At 42.7% G+C, this 22,023-nt stretch overlaps 1 protein-coding gene across 1 annotated transcript in view; it reads left to right on the plus strand.

Moving 5' to 3' along the window:
- LOC133354218 (semaphorin-6A-like) overlaps nucleotides 1-22,023 on the plus strand; it is a 159,315-nt gene that overhangs the window by 68,501 nt on the left and 68,791 nt on the right. Inside the window, 3 exon segments of the mRNA XM_061570885.1 lie at nucleotides 10,049-10,109; nucleotides 13,298-13,360; nucleotides 16,836-16,937. Coding sequence (XP_061426869.1) covers nucleotides 10,049-10,109; nucleotides 13,298-13,360; nucleotides 16,836-16,937 — 226 coding nt within the window.

Genomic DNA, 22,023 nt, shown 5'->3' on the forward strand with positions numbered 1-22,023 from the left:
TCGGTGGGGAGCTCCTGCCACATTGTGTTGTGTTGCGTGTGTGCTAGGGGTTCCCTGCTAAACCTGTATATACGTCGCTCTTACGGAATTCGTAATTATTCAGGGGGGGGGTGCGTCGGATTGTTCCCTTCGGGGTTTGTTGGGTTTTGTTGTTGTTGTTGTTGTTGTTCCCTTCATGTTATCGTTAAAAACGTTTTTTGAGGCACACGCGGAGATCAAGGGGTTAATTAACCTTTATTGAAGTTGTTGCAGCCGGGACGGCTGCGAGCTGTACAGGGGGGGGTGATGTAGGGCTGTTACAGAGGGGCTGTTTGTGTAGGGCTGTTTGCATAGGAGCTAACGGATAACAAACACAGTGGGCGGGGACTCCGCCAGTACACGGGGTGGTGCCCGCAACGACGTCCGCACCGGACGGCGTGAGGGGGGTTGTGATCCTCTAGGGGGGTATAAAAAGGGATGAGCCAGAGAGCTCGGGGTTGAGTCTTAGAGTAATTAGGGGAAGACGGAAGACCGACCAGATAGGCCCTGGACTCCCCCTGGGACGCCGCCCTTATCAGGGCAGCGCAGGCTGGAGCCAGTGGCGTGGTCCCGTGAACCAGAGTTAGTACTCTGGGACTCCGGGTACCGTAGCCCGACTGACCAGTGTCGGGCCAGACAGCCTCCCCTAGCCCGTTAGTGGAGGACTCGGGGTAGGAAGGATAGCTAGAGGTGTATCCCCAGTTATACGGGTGAGGGGGCCGATACACCCCTCTAGTGCTGTACGACCATTGTGTAAATAAACACGTGTGCCTTACAACGGTGTCCAAGCGTCATCAAGAGTACTTCACTTGTATGGGTTTGGAAGAGCTAAAATAATGATATATTTCAACTTTATAAATGATAAGTTTACTGGCGTACATTGTCCAGTATGTCTATCCAATACTAATTGGCATGTTTCCCTAATATAAGCTGCAGTCAAAAGCAACCACATCTTACTGCACGTGTATTATTTTCTCGTCAATGCTTAAATCCTGTCTTGAGGGCAGGATGAACACAACTGTGTGTGTTTGTGTGCACAAGTGTACTGCACCCCCTTTGCTTCTATACAAGGAGTGCCCTGTCCATTTTGACATATTTGCTCTGCAGATAATGGAAATGGGCACGTGATAATGTCAACCTATGTCCAATTCTACAATCTTGCCCCTTTATCAAAACGGCCTTTGCATGGACAGAGGAGAAAAGTGAATGTGTTACTTCATCCATCATTAGTTGACCTCCCACTCCAAGGTTGCGTCGGAATAGCCCACATAACTAGCACAACTGTGTGTGTTTTAAATACACTTTGCAGATATTTTTAGTGTCCATGTGTACTCCTCCCTGCAGTGGGAGTCTGCCGTACCTAAGGAATTCAGAAATAAAGGGGCACATGCTATAAATAACAAGATGCTCAAGTGTTTAAAGGGAAAAAAAATCTCCACAGCTGTTTGCACAATACTGCCCCTGATTGCCAATTCTATTGCGATTCTCGTATAAGTCCCTGAACAGCGGGGTGGAAAGGGACTTGAGCTGCGCTTGAGTGTAGTTGAGTGACCTATTTAAGAGGGCACTGTGGTATAAAATAGAGGCCTGGGCCTCCACAGCTTCTATCAAATTCCCTGCTGTTTTATCAGCCCATTGGAATATGTTTTTAAGTGAGCCTCCCTTATGCAGAAACTACTTGATAAGATCGCCCATGCGTGTGCATGCGTGCCACTGTGTGTCTGCGTAGTTTCATTTCTGCTGTCAGCTCATTGCTTTGGCATAGTAATGGCAGCTTGGTGGTGGTGTTTCCTGGCCAATTAAATCAATATCTATTTAGAAATGTAAAAAAATATGAATACGTTGAAAATTTCATGTTTGCCTCAGGATATTGTCTTCTCCCGTTTGTATTCATGCACATTCCATTTCAATCTTATTTTCTCTGAGATCTGGGAAAAAGGATATGTTTAAAACACCACCATCAGTTCTGTCAGAAGGCCATTATGTGCCAAGGGATATATGGTTATCGGTGTTATAATCTGCAAATATCATTGCTGTATTCTCAGACGTTCTGGTAAAATACTCCCAATTCAAAAACATTTCTCTTATATTTTTTATGCACAGCGGTTGTTAGCATTGCTACGATTTCACACAGTGAGGAGAATGCTTTCCTTTCGAGTTGGCTTGGCTGCCTTATTGTAGCCAATATCAAACGAAACTCAAGTGTACAGTGTGATGAATTGTCCGCTTTATTGTGATGGGTTGGTAATACAGATCTTGCACGTGTTTGCTTTCCAAAGACGGTCCCCAAAACCCACAGGGCTTGATGACATCGTGGCTGACTTATTTTTGTGAAGATTAAAACTGACGCACCTAGAAATTGAGTTCTCAGCTTTACACCGCGGTACAGGATTGCTAGGTTTACCTACATTTTAAGCGGCAACCTTGTATAGTGGAATTTTGAATTTAGATTCATTAGTTGACGATCAGATTTTTTTCTCTCTTTCCCCCCCCATATGCTTGCTTTCTCAGAAGGATCTTTCCTGACATAGCCATCGTAGATGTACTTGTGCATTGTTCTAGAGCAGGAATCGCAGTTTGCTTCCAAAATGTTTTCGCAATACAAACACAAAACAACTGTTAAGTCATCTGGGTGTGGCTTTATTCTAGGATCTACTTGTTAGTCTTTGCGAACAGGAGTAAAACATTCAGTTTTTCAATGCATATAAGCGCTTTAGGGTACCCTGGTTGAATTTTGCAGTCCTGTTTCGCACACAGAATTCTGCAAGGAAAGGTCGTGAAACGTAGTTAAGCTTCCACATTTACAGACAATGGGCTTCAAATCGACACCAAATTTGTACACTTAGCTTAAAAATGTGGATGTGTTTAAGATTCAAAGTGGCACGTACAAAGACCCCCCCATATAGCATGTTAAAGGTCCCATAGATATGTAACAGACTGGGCAAGTGCTGTTAGCAAGCACCTATGAAGGCCAGCACGGCACACGAGGGAGTGGGTGGCCAGCGCCACTCTCGGCCGCCTTTGTCTCCTGAGTGGTGATGTTTACACACTACACCAGGTACTCATTTGAGGCCAAGTTGATCTAGGGGAGGCCCAGGACTCGTTAAGATGATTGTCACCTGGTCTTGGCCGTGAGCGGGAATTGAACTCGAGCCGTCAGTTTCGTAGCACAGCGCGCTAACCGCGACGCTACCGCTCCCCACAGAGTGGCATATATACATACAGACAACGCAAGACTTATATATATTTAAGTACACGTTACATGTGTACTGACCTTTTTGTAGTTTTGCATATTTTCTCAGGGTGCTTGGCCTGGTAGGTGAAAACCACCACATTGTATGAATATGCTTACGAAAAGGTCAGAGAACATTTTTTTTCCCACTTGAGAACACAAACTAATGCAAAATTAAAATATCCGTGAAAAGTTGAGCTGGAATTTCTCGGTTAAAGTTCATGCAATTGGAGACGTGAACATTTCTTTCAAACTTTATTTAGCAAGAAGGAGCTATCTAGTGGTTATAAAAATTACTAGTGGTGTGTTATGTTTATTTCATGCTCGTAACCCCAAAACGTCCCAGAGTGTATTCACTCAATCATTTTACTTCAGATTTTTTTTCTCCAGCCCCCCACACGCCCCCCGACCGCTTGATGGACGAACGCACGCAGATGGCTGGCCAGACGGACTGACAGGATGGAGACATGATGAGACTAGCCCTCCAGTCGACCAGCTCCGGGGATAAATAGAGGCCCTCTCTCACTTTGGCACCGGCTGGCAGTGCACGCGCACACGCGCACCAGTGCGTGTCATCCCACGGCTGCTGCACGGGCAGATGTTGGCTGCGTGCATAAAGTGATGACACCTTCACACTCGACAGACTGGGCTGACTTCTCGCTTAATTGGGCCGAGCAGAGCCGTCACGTAAAAAGTTGCTTCGTAGTGTCGCACGGGTGACAGTTTGCAGCAGGTTAGGCAGTAATATTAAGTCTTGGATATTTAGTTGCCAGTGCAGTAATCCAACTTGCCCAGAGGTCATTGTGCTTATTGTGTAGGTTGGTAGGTAGGTGGGTCGGGGATGGGAGTGGCGGTTGAGGGTGTTGTATCGATGGCCACACAGCATGTGACAAGGCACGAGTGTATTATATGCAATTGTATCTTCCTGTGGAAGTCAGTAGGGCACTCAGTGCAACATGCAATGAGGAACTGCACCACGGGGGTAACGGCATTGACGTTGGTTGAAATCCTAATATGTGAGAGACCTGCATCGCCAAGGCATTGTGTTACCATCAAAATCGTGTCTGCTGTGTACACGTCGGCCGTACCCTTCAAAAGGTTTTTTTGTTCATAATGTAGTGTACACGCCAAGAACCACAGAGATTACTTTATTTGTCTGACACACACTATTTTTGTGGGAATCTTTCAGAATTTCACACGGTCACTTCTCCCCGCTAGCTCTTTGACCGTTTATACTTTACCTCTGTGCTCAGTATATTTGCTCGACATGCTGCGGGCAATGAAATAATTTACTGTAAAAGTTGGGAAGTTGTCACATTTTGTTTGCTTTTCATTACCATAATAAAATACCTGGTAGCACAAAATCGCACTGTGAATTTATTAAAGAAAAATCATGGAATATAAATAAATAAATTCCAGGTATATAAAGTCCCAATTTTACAAAATGGAATATCTAATGTCTATTTCAATTTGGTACAAGCTACTTTCTAGAACATAATTATGGCTTATCTGCTTTGTTCAAATCCTGAGCATGCGTCATTGTTATTCCACATAACAGTGCAACTCTCCACGTGATTTATACTTCATTCTGACTGTCATTGTGCCCGGTCACACAACCAAGACCCACTTGTGAATAAGAGATATCACGTGGTACATTTAGGAACCAGAATAATATCCCTATTCACCAAATATATTTATCGGTGTATTTTTTTTTTCTTTGTTCATCGTTTAATTGCAGTAAAATGTGGCTCTTCAGCTGCACTGAGTGAAGCATACATGTTTTTCTTAACTAATATGCTGCCGGGGTGTAACAGGTCAGCACACTGGGTTTGCAATCCAAAATTCGCTGGCGCAATCTCCCGGCACGGCAGTTGAAACAATGGGGCAAGTTTCTTCATTCCCCTCCCCCCACACCTCTTATCCACCCAGCAGTACACCACAGTCAAGCAGCAAGTCGTGAGTGGTCGGGTACAATGTAGGCACTCCCACCTCCTGCAAGACACCGGGCCAAAAATGGCCTCTAAAGGGGTTTTCTAGATTTCCCTTTCCTGGAGGCTCTTCTGCCAGCAGTGCCACGAACAAGCAATTCAGGGCTGCACCTTTACCCAACAGTGACGTCACTGTCCAGTACTGTAAACAGTGCTGGGTGTCCTGAACTGCAAGCTGCTTAAAAGGCCCAAGGGAAAGCGCAAGTCTGAGATAAAATGTCATCAAGGTTCTGATGTAATCAGCTGTGGATAAAAACAATGGATACTCGTGGCTTGTAACCACACCGAATTGAATTCCTAAATAGGCTTTGAATTTCAAACTAGCTTGCAATTAGATTTTCCCTACAGACCCTCTGGTGGACGAGTAGATGCCACTTAGACATTGCATCTCGCTCCGTGGTTGAGCACGGAATGTGATGGCTTATTTCGCATATACAAAACTCTGGGAATAAATGTTTCTTAACTCTTTTTTAAACTTCCTACATGCTCGATATAAGAATTTTTTTCCACAGACTTATAAAATAGCTTGGCAAAGATAATGCCCTGACGAATAATATCTGCCAAGAAAATGCAGCTGCCTTTTCTGTCATTCAGGCTGATGAATGTTGCCAACACCTCTAACTTTAGAGTTAACATATATGCGTACAATAGTTGGCGCTCTGAAATAAAATCCTGGATCTACACAGCTATTTAGAAGCATCCTCTTCTCAGAGAGCACGGAAAGTTTTCACCTTGAAAATGGGGCCAATAGCCAGTATACAAGAGGATATTCAAATTAATCAGAAAAGAAATAGGATTACTTGAAATTTCTGCAGAAGAGAAAATAAACTTAAATTTTGCGTCTGTTCTTTTTCATCCACAGTATCCTATCGGTTTGTATTGCACACAGATTAAAAGATTTGTTGGCAACTCCTGGGATTTTAAAATGTATTTTTACCGCATTGTTTGTTTACATGTAAGAAGGGGCATTAAGGGATCAGAAAAAAAGCATTAGCCGGGGATTTTAAAACATTGACAAAAATGCCATATTACGTGTGGTTTGGTAAGCCTTTCTGTCTCGTGAAATTTACAGTCTACGTATCAAAATAAAAATAGCTTGGATGTCACGGTGTTGCACACTAAGCACAATAAAATGTCAACCATGTGATATCCACACAACTTCCAGCCTAGGAAATTATCCGTGCCATTTTAACTGCTTTTAATTCATTAGAATATGCCTCACAAAGGTTATGGCTTAAGCCCACTGAAATTACTCCTTTTGTCTCCCTCATATGTGAACCAATTTTATTTTTACACAACCATTCCCAAATGGCTCAGACCCCATGATATTCGCAGGGTTAAAAAAACATGATCACATGTTTTTTGACCGAGGTGAAATGTCATATATATTGTTTCAGGATGAATATCGTAGAGACTTGGTACTTTGCAGTCAGAATAAGCACGCATTATTCCCCCGTCGAAACTTACTTACTGGAAGATAAACTCCTAGATGGACAAGTATGTTTTATGGTGAATTAGAGTTCCACAACCTTAATGAACGATGCAATCTTTATTTAGCCGTGAAACCCTCACTGAGTGCAAAGACTATTTTTCAGCAGTGTCCTTCTTTGTGATAGTTGGCCAGTCCGTTGCGAGCATTTTTGTGCGTGCGAGGAATTCAGATCGCTTAAATAAATCAAAGGGTACAAGGAAATTGCTCATAACAGATTTTTTTTTTGGGTTAGATCACGTAAATATTAATGCGTCGTTAAACCCGCTACCACCCGACACGGCCAATTAGTGGTTTGTCACGTAATCAAAACATGCCAATTCATGACTGGTACAGCACACCAATGTGTTGGAGCGTAAACCCACAACATTTTAAATTCCAGTACCATGACATTTCGTAATTTTGAACGAAACAGGAGGATTTCTCCACAAATGTGGCTGTCGCCTGATGATGCTCGTAATTACTGGAGAAACGTACTCGAATTGTAAATGCTGTGGGTTTACTCACCAACACACCGGTGTGCTGTACTAGTAACTAATTGGCACGTTTTGTTTACGTAACAAACCTTACTTATTGGCTGTGTCTGGTGGTGGCGGGTTTAACGACGCATTTATATATATGCGATCTAACCCAAAAAACCTCTTATGAATAATATTGGTCGTGAAAGCCTACATGTTAAAGGAAAAAAACTATCAACATTCCATGCAGAATTCCAGAGCCTACCTGCTGTACTCCCAACTACCACCCACCTAGTCCAGTAGGTTGGGTGTTTCGTGCACACACTGACGACGTCTGTGCGATCCACAAACGCCCACCTCTGGAGCACTGGATTCACAGATGTGTGTGACCATCGCGCCCCCTAACCCGTGTTTAATCGCCCTCCCTCCCACCCGCGGCGCTTACTTTCGGATTCGTTTCGCATGTGGGTGTCCAGCGAGGCCCGCGTGTTTTAGGTAAATGGCTTTTCAGGATAGCCCGCTCGCTTGACACGCCGGTCGCCAGCGCTTCTCCCCCCCCCCACCCACCGCCATCGCGCCGGCTGCAGGCGCCACCGTTCAATCTGACCGTGCCGTGAGCAATCTAGCGTCGTGCGCCGAGCTGCTCAAATTATCCCATCCCATCCACCCCCACCCCCGCCAGCTCTCCGGGGAGCTGCGGGAAATGAAATTGATGAAATCGGGAACATCAATCGTAAGGCCCCTCATCCCCACCTTCCCTCCCACCCCTCCACCCCCACACTCCGCTCCTTATGCCACCGTGCAAAATCTGATTTGGGGGCATCTGACACTCACGCTTCAGTGCGGTGACAGGGTCTCACACACTGCCGCTCTGTTCCCGCTTGTAACGGAGGCTTGCTGGGGTGGGGAGAAGAGAAAAATCACAAGAGATACTGTCGAGCTGTCCATTCAAGCTTATCTGTGCAGGGGAGGGATGGTGGAGCAGGGTGCAGCCATGCACTTTAAAGCTGCCCGAGATTTGGTGCGGGCATTTGTTTCCCCCTGCTTGGCAAAGATAAGACGGAGCTCTTCGCCCAAATGTTCAGTCCCAGTCCCTCCCATCGCCCGCTCTTTCCACACCGGTTGCCGGCTGCCTCCTTAAAGCTGCCCTGGCCTCGCCCGGAGCCCCTGCCCCCACAAACCCCATCAGCAGCCTCTCACCAGCACTGCAGCTGACATGCTACGTGCACAGCAAATTGAGTTGCCTCGCCAGGGTGAATGGGAGCGCACGGTGTGTGGTGGCTTGAATATAATATTTACACAGGTAGCTTGTGGGCCGTAAAAAAGGAGGGTTTATATTGTTTGAAATAAAAGCAAGATATATATGGCCCATATAATTTTTTTGCTGAAAATTGTTGAAATGATTTGAGCACACAGTTTTATTGTTTTTATTCATCATCACGGACAGGGTCTATGTCAAAGCGGGGAGTAGTGAACGGGTTTCTGTGATGATTATCCTCATGTCACCTGCTGAACATTTCTGCGACGTATGCCAAAGACGACCGTGTACACACACACACACACACGGCGAGTAACAGGTACATACCAGGTGTGGCGAGATGAGAAAAAAATGCGTCGTCTATTCGTTTTGACGTTTGTTGGCGCACTCCGTGGTGCGTTAACAGGTGGGCCGGTGCTCCACCTTTTAAGTGCCTGCGTGCGGACCGGCACAGCTGCAAGGGGTACGCCGGTAGCGGCCTTGTATGGGCGGTGCACTGCGTGTGGGTTTCAAATGTGTGGCGCAAGCAGACTCGGGTAGCGTTTTCCTTGGAGCACCCACAGCCCTTAACGGCGGCACTCTCGGCAATTGCTGTTGCTTCCTAAGTGCCCCAAAACCAAACTGGGCAAGCCAGTTTAATAAAGAGCCTTTGTTGTGTACTTTGTTGTGTGCTGGGCAATTAGTAATGTTATTTTATTCTCTCAGTTATAAAAAGCAGCATTGTGATGCTCTGTTATCTTGTGTGGGGTTTTTTTTCCATTTACTGGGAAGAACAAAAGACGTTATTATACGCATTTGCATTCTGCTGATAGACATCTACACAATTATTACACTAGGGCAAGAGCTTTTACAGGACTGTACTTGTCATTTATTTGTATTGAGTTTGAAGTTTGTTCTTAATGCATTTCTTTTTAGCTTGTTCGGACGATGTTGCCTATGATGTTTAACAAAATGCCACTTGAGACTTCTTATCCACATGCTAAACATGTCAACACATTCATCAATGAAACCGCATTAAACACAATATAATAGGTCATGTTTCTGGTAATGGCCCTTCCTTAAATGGCTCCTATTCACAGCACCTAGGCCTCTCTCTGTGTGTTCTTAGAAGAGCCCATGGTTGAATCGTCGCCTATTCTTTTTTGACGAACGTGAGTTGTTATGGCAATTGTGTGCATCGCTGCCAGATGCAGCAGCCTCACCAAATAATTAACAGGTCCTTATAAGTAAGGAGGGTGATTGGCTAACACCATAATGCACGCCTCTACTTTTCACTTCACAGTCATGAGCCTGACGTGGGTTTTCATTTGTGAAAGTTTTTTAAATATCACCTGGGTGTCGGTAATATATTGCTAGTCGTGGAAAAGTGTGGCTCTTTTGCAGTTAAATAATTATGTGGCCATTGCACTTAACGTAGCACAGCGCTGTCATGCACACACTCGCGTGCATGAATTGTGACAATGTGCAGACGTATTCATGCAAACACGTGCACAGTTGATCGTTTTAGTAAGTGAGGCTCCGCACAGAAGCTCGCTTCAAAATAAATTGCTCAATAAAAGAAAATGTAAAGCTTCCACATAAAACTTTGTGCCTTTCCCTTTGCAGAGATCACATCTATGGCCTCGACTTGGACGCGCCCCTATCAGATGAGATATATTACGACAAGGTGAGGTCAACTGAAATATCACTGCCTTGCGCGACTTCTTTTTATCAGTTGCCGTGTTTCAGCGGCACGACGCCCTGCGAGAGAGCAGTGGTCCGCAGAGCGACTTCGCCGACTAATTCGCGCGGCTTGCAAGAGAGCACAGTTTTGAATTTCATTTTAGACGATGCATTAATTGCAATATTTCCGTGGCTGGTAGGGTGTGTGTGTTTAAAATGGTAGCCTGTTAAGTCACATTGGCTACACTCTCATGCTCGGCCGCATAACTTTTCCTGGTTACGCATTTGAAGCAGCAGAGCTTGAATGCACCCGGACTGTTTTGAGGTCTGCAGTGTTATATATTTTTTTTAACCGACAAACTAACAAAATGTATATATTTTAAAAATTTGGTTGAGACACCCACTTTGATCTGTTGAACCTATTAAGAATGGGCAAGCAGGCCAGTGCGCGTTCACCAGGGAATTACTGATTTGCTAATTATGAACGCTCCAGGGTTGCAGCAGACCAGAATTCTTGTCTAATTAACTTCCCATTTATATACGCAAAAAGTATTGGGGGTGGGGGGGGTTATTTCATTTCCATTGCCCTATTAACGTATTCAGGACCGTTTAGGTTGTGAATTGCATACCCTTGTGCACCTCATGACAAAGTTCAATGTGCTCGTGTTGTGGTAGCTGCAGTTTCTATTTATCTTAATTATTTTTGTAATGATTTCACTTCCGAGTAGACGGCAAGCTCCGCCTTGATAAATAAAGTGTTTGGATGCTGCTTCCTATCATCCTCCGCTATATTCAAGTCCGCACGGAGTGCCTCTGCCTTTAAAAAAAAAGACTAAACCGATACTCTTTTGCCCATTAAACGGGAAAGAACAAAAATTATTCTTGAAGTTGCAGTGTCTGACACCTCCATTATAATTCAAAAAAAGTGTGTTCTCTCATCTTTTTTTTTTCACGAGGAAAAAAAACCATTCACAGCCAGATGACAAGTGCCAGGCGATTATGTCTGTGCTTCGGGAGATGCATTCCACTACGGTGTAATTACCGTGAAGGATCAAGATACAAATTAAGCTTCCAACATGTCAAATTTCTGTCTTTGCACCGATTATTTCATCGCTCGTGCAAGAGATTAATCTACAGACAGAGGTGGGATGAAATCTCTCTTTTAACCTGATTTCTTATCTCATTTGATTTTAGACTGGATAAGGATCCACTATGTAACACGATTTTTGTTCCTGGGTAGTAAGTGTTCTTTTCTAATTGCGTATGCCTAAAAAGTATAGAAAATGGCTATTATTCCCCACAAACTTTGCTTTTGTAACCAGGACTTTACGTGAAGGAATGACACATGCACACGTTTTCTCATTGAAAATGGGTCAATTTCAAAATATCACTGTCCTGGTCACAAAAGCAAAGTTTGTGGAGAATAATAGCCACTTTGTGTACTTTTGAGGCATAAGCAATTAGGAAATAACACTTACTACCCAGGAACAAAAAAAGATTCAATTTGTTACATAGTGATATTAATGGAGTGGATTATTAACTTTGCTTTTATGTCCTGGTCACAAAAGCACAGTTTGTGGGGAATAATAGCCACTTTCTGTACTTTTGAGGCATAAGCAATTAGGAAATAACACTTACTACCCAGGAACAAATTTTTGTATTTTTTGTTTCACAGTGAGATCATACAATAAGGTCCCTTCAATAATTGCAGTTAATGTTTAAAATACATTAATGCTAATTGGCAGTTTTGTCATTCACTTTTCAGCGTATTTTTGGGCCAATTCTCCATATTTAACAAGGCCATTCAAACACCATTAAATTTATTCACCAAATTTCACAGTGCATTTATTTTTGCTAAAAGATGTTGACGCATTATGTTGGTAAAACTGCCAAATTGCTTTCCCAGTCAAGGCTTTTTTTTACAGCAGTAATTACAGTGTACAAATTAACTGCAATCAAATTGGCTGCAGTAAGCCTCTGGGACACACAACCCTGAGATTGCGGAAATTCTTCTGACCAGCGATTGGAATGAAACACCATTCACGTGCATTAATGCAGAAGGGATAAAAAAGAGATGATCAAGTTGAAAAACAACAGAGATGCACAAAAAAGTACTAAATGGTTTAAAATTTCTCCATTTATATGTCTGTGCCGGACGTTATGTACGTAAGCCTGAATACACGGTGACGCGCGGAAAGCGTTAATGCATGCTCGTAGCCAGTTTAAGATTAATGCCAGCATTTGTGACGGAAGCTAGAATGATTAATGTTTCTTGGCACAATGGAAGGCTAAAGGAAGCCACACCTGGTTTGTGTGTTAAGCTTGCATTGCTGGGAGCATAGCGTTTACCATGTTTCTCTGCAAATAAAAATAAACGTGTGGCTTCGACATCCTGCGGGGATTTTTTTTTTGCCCGCTTTCCTGTCTCCGTTGCACGTATTGGGTTGCGTTGCAAGAGAAACAGGCAGCGGATTTGATGTCTTTTTTCACCTTTTAAATGAGACGACCACAAAATTAAGTGATTTACAATGCGTGCAAATATAACAGTGATCCACCACCAAAAATAAAATCAACGTGAATCAAGATTCTGTGTTTTGTGTCGAGTACAGTCTGCAACGATACTGCCGCAGTGTCATGGTTAGCACACTGGGCTTGCAATCCAGAGGTGAACGTTTATTACGTTCACCCACCCAACCGCCCCGTTGTGGTGGAGCACAGTGTGAGTACTCCCAGCCCTTCCAACATGTTTGGTCAGCCTGGAACAGTAGGCCAAGTATCCTCTAGATGGGCTCTTTAGGCTGGTGTGAGCAAGCAATTGCTTGTACCATGCACCTTTGCTATTTTAGCAAATGTCCAGAGTTGCTAATAGCAGTGCAATTACATTTTGCCAAAGCTGCTTGAGGTCTGTTGAGGCTCCACTGTTGAAACTGTAGACTTCTTACCATAATTTAGCTATATGTTTATATTATGGGTTCCTTTTTTTCACCTCAACACAGTTGTAAACTCGACTAATGATTGAATAAGCTTATCTCATCAATCTTAGCACTGCCTCGGTTTAGGGTTGGCAGTGTTCAGTGTGAGCAGTAAAAGCGTGCTGCAGCCCTGTGGCGTCTGTCTGTGTGCTCTGCAAGGGGGGAAGGGAGCTCCAAGCAAAGTGTAAATCCTGCTGCTTTACCCGTTTCCTTCTCTCAGAGGCTAACTTGGAGGTCAAGTAAACAGGAGAGGGAGACGTGCTTCATGAAGGGTAAACAGGAGGTGAGACGAACTGTGCCCACTCCCCTCTTTCCTCCTCTCCTTGCAGCCTCCACCAGGCCTCTACCCACCACTACCAGCCTCTACCCCTCGCTCACATTTTGTCTATGCCCTCTCCCACCCCACCCCTCCCCTAAGAACCACAGTCACCTACATTGATTCCCACCATTGTCCACTCCCATTCCACACCGTTGCTCCTGCTCCCGGCCTCCTCTCTTTATCGCTCACATCACACGTGCACGTGGCCACTGCTTTTGGCAGGGTTTTAGTGCTCAGGAGCAGCGGTGCATCCATCCCTCAGGGGTCTTGCATTACAGGTCAGAACATTGCATGAACAGAAGGGCTTCATACATATTTCAGCACTCACTGGTTGCAAGAACAGCAGGAGGCCGCATGCGCCAGGCCCCATGCCCCCATTCCCCGATTTCGTTATACATTTCACTCATTTGGCACATCCTGTATTGAGAGGAGTTGCTTCATCACACTGATAGATGACTGCACAATGCCACTTTCAGTCTGTCCATGGACATCATTATGCTGAATTTCACCTGATAGAAAAACTAGGAGAAAACTAACAGCTTTTACAATAATCTTTCCACAGCTATGATTGAAATGCACATTTTTTTAAAACTATATAATAATCAATATTATACACCACAAACATTATTGTCATGGTTGCTTTTAAAAAGGTGGTTATAATTTTTCACAGCATTTAAGTTGAATGCACATGGCTCAGAGAGCCCACGTGTAAGTGTTATAATCATCCGATTTGTTGTGAAAATGATTTGAGTCCCAATATCGTACATACTCCAAAAGGTCACGTTTTATGAAATAAATCCACTGTATACTTTATCACCCTTTGTAAAACGACTTTTGGATGAAGACCCCCTAACACATAGGAGTTGTTTGACTCTACTTCACACTCACTGGTCAGTACAGGTTGATGAAGGGCATTGGTTCATACCAAGGGGACCCAGGATCAGGTTAGATCTTACACACCACTGATGTTAACAGTGGCACGGAATCAAACCTATGTTAGCTGCATTCTTTAAACATTCTGCCAACCACTGCACTACTGCTTTCCCGTGAAAGAAGAAATTTAACTGTCACCAAAATTTGTTTTACATGGCAAAATTAAAAACATCGTGAGACAAACAATGAACATCTCCCGAGGTATGTTGTTGTTTGTGATAATTGACAATAATGTGAAGCAATTCTGTTTAATTGTGGATAGATAACAGCGTTGCACTGGGCAAAATTTCACTCAAGGCAGACAAGAAAATACAATTGGAATGACGTGTCCACTTACAGAATATTCACTGGATTGTAATCAAACTTGTGATTACAGTTGCCTTCATTTCTTCTCGATAAAAAAAAATTAAAGGATCCAGATAAAGTTATTTGAAAATGTACATGTTAAACAATCACAGGGAGAAATGTAATGCAATGTTTGCATGTTTTTCACATCCAATTTTTTGGGGCCCTTCCAAAAATGTCACTTTTTTAGTAGAAAATGAACAATAAACTGTGGAACTTGATATTTCCAGTTATCGCCCATACTACTTGCCCGACTGTTGTACAGTTCAAATAAATGCAGTTATTGTTAATACCATGGGGAGGCACTTAAAGCATCTGAGATACGCTTGCTTGGTCGAAGCAGACATAGCGAGACAACCACTGCTCGTATAGCCAATCTGTAATTGCACTCTTGTACAATTTGTAAATTTGCCCAACCTGGCCAGACACTTTCCCCACAGGTGTACAACTCAGCTATTAAAGCAATGGAAAGGGAATCCAGATAATTTATGTAACGATACGTAAGCAGACATGAGGCCACATGGGTTCAAAACAAGCAGACTTTGGATTGGTTTCGACATGCAGTGTCTCAGCGACGCGACACTGAACCTGAATCTGCTGATGAGATGCTGAGCCTGACACTATTGATGAGACACTGAATGTCAAAACTGGCTCAGAGTTTGTGTTGACGAATTACTATTTATATTCTTTGGGTCTTTCGGTAAAGCCACGTAGATAGAAAAATAATGAAAAATATCACGACGTTTTGATCGCAACAGAAGCAATCGTCATCAGGTGAAACAATATCACGGGAAAGCTACCGAAAGACTCAAAGAACATGAATTCGTGCAGTCACGAAAGCTTTAAGTCAAGATTTGACGGAATACTGTTGAAATTATTTACTCTGAAAGGGCTGTATGGCTGATGGGATGTGTTAAAAAAAACTTATATTTATTGTTTATGTGAACAGACAGATGTGAGGGGTGTGTAGTGTCTGCTTATGTCGTTGCAACTTTAAAAAAAACATGCTTTATTCTTATTTTTGCTATACATGAGGGGGGGCAGGCGGACAACTCTGGGAGGAGGGGGGGGGGTGTAGTTCTTTCTTAAATTCTCCACAACTTCTCGAATTATGATTTCGTGTTGATTTATGTTAAATTGGAACAAGAAATCCAGGAACCTTTGTTTTCTTAGCACAAAAAGAAAATGCCCCACTGTATTTTTTTTCATTAAACAATCAAATGTCAATTAGTCTTTTAGGCTATACAGAGTCTTTGTAATAGATCCTGTGAACGTTTGGTACAACTTTGAATCAATAGAGAATTAAATTAAAGCAGTTGTTTTACATTATTAGCTTCAGCAACCGACGAAGAAAGGATTTACATTTAAGTTGTTAATGGCTTTTTTTGTTTCACTGCTAACTCTTTAAACCACACACACATCTTGTGGAGATATGAATCATTCTAACTTTGGACAGCATTAGTGAGGTCCACATTTTACCTGGCACCACCAATTATGTCCCGACAACTTTAAAAGGTAAAATATCCTTTGTTTATCCAGGGAAGCCTCACTGTGATTTTGAGACTTTCTTGTTGAAGAGTCCTGCATTGGGATGATTGACTAATAAAATTCGTGTGTTTGGCTTTACACGAGCGGAAACCAGAGTATGTGTGGACAAACCACACATGGAAGGGGATAATGCCGAGTGCCGCAAAGATGGATTAAATCCACTCGCTTTACTTCCATTGCTTGTAATGTATCGACAACTACTGTCGGCTTGTAATGATTGCAAACTTGCATGAAATAATGCTCTACGGATTGATTAGCTAGGTGATTTAGGAAAATGATATGCAAATGTTAACTTTAGGCTAACGGACTGAATGAGACAACACAAAGAAACAAACAATACAAGTAAGATGGTACAAATGACTCCCTGAATCAAATTGCGACCTATATCATCCTGGAAATCCCAAAGTATCTCGGAGCAGGGGGGGGGGGGTAGTGAATCGTCCCATGCCTATTTCGTACTCTTGGTCACTTGCTTGCAAGTTTAGGCTCATCTGTGGGTTTATTTGTTCAAAGCCAGTGGTGTTTCCCTCTGAGGATGACTTGTCGTATTTTCGTGCGTCACGATTGTGTTTACACCGTGCCGAGGGAAGAAATGCTAACTTCTTGTGCCCAGGCGGAGTGCCGGAACTACATTAAAGTGCTGCTCAGGAGAGGAGACAACAGCATGTTCGTGTGTGGTACCAACGCCTTCAACCCCATGTGCAGAAACTACCTGGTAAGATTAAAGAGCACAAAAAGCAAGCACAGTATAAAATACACTTATGCGCACACAATCCCAACTCCTGTCGAGACTCTTGCAGAGCGAGATGTTTGCTACCTTGACTCGTATACAGGGGGTTCGTGGGTTCGATACCGACCCTGACGCCTGTATATTTTGAATTTGCGTGTTCTCCCTGTGGTCGCATGGATCTTTCTCTGGGTCCTCCACTTTTTCCCTCCACATTTACAATCAACACGCGTTTCGAGTATTTGGCTGCTATAAATTTCCACTTGGTTGAGCTCAACCAGAGAAAGATCGCTTCAGAAAATGAGCTAATAGGTCAGTGGGCCTTACCTGGTAAAATAAAACATTCTTTAGTTACAAAAAATAGTTTAGACAGTGCTGTTAGCGAGCACCTCTTGAGTTCGAGCATGGCACGTGAGGGCCACGTGAGGGCAAGGTGTGGTCAGCACCACGTCTCCGTCCCACCAGATTTGTCTTTCAAGTAGCGATGATGAAACTTCATGCACAATGCATGTTACAATTCATTGATTTACATAGATGTTTGAATCTGTGACACGCGGTTTGAAATGCTCGTGGAAAATTTGACTGGTTTTTCTTCCTGCAACTTATTCCGTTACGTTAACGGTTGGAATGAAGAGAAATAGAACGATCAGGTCAGTACAGATGAGATGGGGAGTATAACCAAGACACAAAACATCGTTCCTGAAGCTCACCATGATCCCAGGTCATGATAAGTTCAATAAATCACATGGATTGAGCAGCGAGTTGCAGGATGTCTTCCATCACGTACGTTGTTCGTTTTAGGCTGAATCGGCCTAGGGGTATCCCAGATCAGGTTTATATACCATTTACCACTCGTGTCTCATGTGGCCAGGAGTTGAACTCACACCCTGTAGCGGTGATTATAGAGCGGTGCACTAACCACCTGCAAATGACTGGGTGCAGTTCTGGTCACACCAACCCCCTGGGGTTCTCTGCTGGCCTTAATAGGTGCTCGCTGAGAGCACTTGCCCAACAGTGTTATCGCTAAACATAGCATATTTGTATCACAGATACACACGTTAGGAAGTCCTGTCAATCCATAGCACAAAGTGTACACATGTCTGTGGCATGTTATTAATTAATTAACAAAAGGCACATGAAAATTAAATTAACTTCGACTGTGTTGTAGACACAATTCTATCGGCATGAGGCTTGTTTAGCGTCCTACTAATGAGCATCTCCTCCTGAAAAACGCAGAACAAATTGTGCCTTTAGGCTTACTTTGATCCCTCAGCCTGTGTGTTATTAGCAACCAAAAAGAAATACACTGTTAAAGAAATGGGCGTACACGTTGTTAAGTTTTTGAGTAGTCTAAAGTGGACCGTGAGTAAAATGGCCATCCCCACTGTCGTACCTGTCCTTGATCTGCCTCGCCAAATGAATGTGGAGAAACCCCTTGAAGTTGCTGACCAGATCATTGGCCCTGTGATGTTGCCATTAATTCAAAATAAACTTGCTTTAAATTTCGATTTAAAGCTTTCGTGACTGCAGGGATTCATCTTCTTGGTTCTTTCGGTAAAGTCACGTAGAAGGGAAATAATAAAATAATAAAAATAAAACATAATGAAATAATTCTCAGCAACTGTAACAAAAAACAAATAAACCGTGAGAATTATTTTATTATGTTTTATTTTTATTATTTTATTATTTCCCTTCTACGTGACTTTACCAAAAGAACCAAGAAGATAAACTTTCTCTGTACTTGGGTTATCTTTGCACTGGCTTTGTCCTCTGTGGTCGGTGCTGGGTTGGGGGTCAGGGGATGGACGAATTGTCTAATTCAGCATCTGCAGTGGCAATAAAAGCAACTGTAACAAAAAACAAATAAACTGTTTGCACACGCATCATCAAAACTGCTGTTCGTGTACTATACACGTATAAAAAAAAGGAATAACCTCAGGTTAGCTCGTGAATTTGTTGCCAAATAATTAATGCATCCATGGCTAAAAATTAATAAATTTCACAGGAAATTATGCAACCTTCTAAAATGGTGGTCTTATGAAAAATGTATAAACCACATGCTTCGGGGATAAGTTAACCGAGGAGAAATTAATAAACACTTGCAACGGTTTCGCATTGGTTAACCGGCCTTGATGTTACCCAAGAAGCCATTCTGCCTCAATAGGGATTAGCTTACATGGGGGCTCAGTGGTCCAAAGGCTGCGTTGATGTCTTTGTTATGGCAAAGAGGATTAATGTACATCAAACAAACAATAAAACGTCGAGCTGAATGCTTCCTTGTTTCTGGCACAGAACCATGAGAAGGTCACCCTTTGTGGCTATTGTTTCCTTTGTGTCTATTTTTTAAGAGGTTGGAGGAAAAAAATGTCGCTGCACATGAAAAACATGTATTGCTTGAGACTGCTGCTCTGTGCGCTGTTAGCTCATTTAAAATGTCAGTGGTTGGGGATGATGATAGTGTTGATGGTGGTGAACGGAAGTTGTGACAACAGCAATAGCGGTGAAGGTGCTGGAATTGCTGACGTGTAGTGTTTACAATAGCGGTGTTAATTGCCTCCGGCATAGAATATACATGGAACCAAATTTGTTCAAATGCAGAGATCAGCACTTTTCAGAAATATAGATGCACAGTAGGAGAGAGTGCAATGAATCGCAGCATGCAGGCACTTAATGCCGTTTTGAATACCCTTATTCATAAAGAGTAAATATTTATGATACAAAATCTGAACAAAACCTAACTCCCTGCATGGCAGCTTTCCCATAAATGTACAACCATAATTGAAGCAATTGGAGACTTCTGGAAATTCAATAAATTGTACATAAGGCAAGTGAACATGGCCTGAAAACAAAATATATGTACTTTGTTATATAGATCAGAGTCATTGCAATACTCCTTCCATATTGCTTATTGACCATAGGCATAATATAAAAAGAAATTGATTGTAGATAAAAACACATTTAAAGAATGACTTTCAGTTAAACTAATAAGCTATCCGTAAAAAAAAATTCTGAAGTTACCTTTCCAGAAGGTATTTCGTTTCCCTCGTAGATTTATGAAATTGGAACAGGGCAATTTACAACATATCTAATGAATTCTTAATCGAGCCTCCTGTAGGTGTGTCTAGGATTAATTATGTCACAGAATTAAGGTGTTATCACCTGAGAAACCAGGCACTATTGCACCGTGTAACCATCGAATGTAAAACGTGCAAGCAAATTCTCCCAAGTGTCTCGTCGGCTTGAAAACCATCTGCGATTTATTTTGTTGCATGTAACATTAAAGTTGATTAAATTCATAAAATCACCAGAGAGGTTTGGTCCAAATATATATTCATTTCAGCGCCGGATTCTCCGCACATTTGGCAACCTACATTCAGATAAGTTTTTCTGGGGCTCTTTGGAAAGAATTAAGTGGGTAATTGCCTCCTGACCAAGGAATGAGTATCAAATGTCAGATCGAATGGGCCGGCGGGTGACAGTTGGTGAGGGATGCGTCCCGTGAAGGCAGGAGAAGGTCGGGGTTTTGTCGTGGTGCATTGTGTGAGTGAAGTCAGGTGTGGCAGCTGTCATGCATTTAACTTTCAGTCCCCCCCCCCCACTAAAACCAGCCATGTCACCTGTTGTACACCTAAACGATTCTGCTACGATGCTAATTATTTCGCATTTAATCACCCTGCCAGAATTTTTCATAACGTTCCCGTTAATGTGCTCTCAGCCTTATTGAAGACAAATGCGTTTGCGTTCAGTGTCAGGGAATATGAACGTACTTCATCATTATTTGGCCACAAAGTCGTTTTGGCAGCTGGATATATATCTATTGTGGTTTGTTAAACCCTTTTGTGGTGTGGTAGATGGAGTTTAAATAAAAAATACACATTTCCTTTGCTTTAAAAATACTTTGGCTTATGTGTTGTCACACGTTGGTGTATGTAAATGTGAAATAAATGTTGCGTGCCCACATGAGTTGATAATTAATTCTGTGACACATAATTTACTGTTGCACATAATTATGTGACCTTGATAGAATAATTTCCTTGCTCATTATCAAATCAATTTAGCAGTCACTTTTTTAAAACTGCCCCATCATTTAGCATTATTTTTGTACTTCATTTAAATGGCATACTTAATCTGGATAAAAGCTCTTGGGTTATTTTGGAACCATATTTTTTTAGCCACTTTGTTATCTTGCATGCCGCAAGGTCAACTTAATTGCAAAGTTGTGCTATCTAAAAATTAAATCATAGGTTTAAAAAAAACAAATCTTAAAAAGTGTGTATTAGTAATAAGAAATTGGCAGAGAGGAGAGGGAAATTAGATTTAATCACGATGAGTGAACACGGGCCCTGTGCCTCGTGACGTGAGTTTGCACGCGTTGGTTCGGTTAAGGACTTCGGTTTTATGTTAGAGTAGTGGAAGCAACCCTCTCTTCACTTTTTTTTGCACTATTGCCTAGCACAGGCCCAAAGGATGGGAAAAAAACATCATTGACTTCGCAACAAAATTGCATTTTCAAAGTTATAATTCACAATAGTTAACATATTTCTTGATTTGTGAATGGTTCTTATTGTTGTTATTAAAAGCTTGGGAACAAAGATACAATGGGAGGGAATTCCAAAGTGGAGCAGTACTAGCAAAGAAGCAGCAAGAGAAGTGAGGTGACCTGCAGTGTGGTGGTTGAAACAAAGTGTGGATGAGACGAAACTGTCAGTCTGGCTGCCTTCACCATGGGTGGATGGATCTGTGAGTAAAATTGACTGGAGTAGAAACCATGACGCCCCCACCCTTAGAATGATGAACCAAGTGGATGCCTGCCTGCTAACCTGAGCGCATGTCTGTGTTGGAGAAATGGGGCGGGGGAAGGGGGGGGTGTGATTCTGTGGCCCTCACCTCCGATGGCACCGGACCGAATTTGTGCCTTTCAAATTAATTCTCATCCGACACCTTAAACCTCAGCTAATTGAACAAATTTGGCAAAGAACACGTGAACACCCGAAAACGTGTACCCACAGCCCCAAAATGCACTCCTCACTGCAGATAAAACGTATTTCATTCCAGGTAAACTAATTAACTGACA

This window comes from Lethenteron reissneri, chromosome 46, assembly GCF_015708825.2.
Source record: "Lethenteron reissneri isolate LAM-NWPU_2019-01 chromosome 46, ASM1570882v1, whole genome shotgun sequence".
NCBI lineage: Eukaryota > Metazoa > Chordata > Hyperoartia > Petromyzontiformes > Petromyzontidae > Lethenteron > Lethenteron reissneri.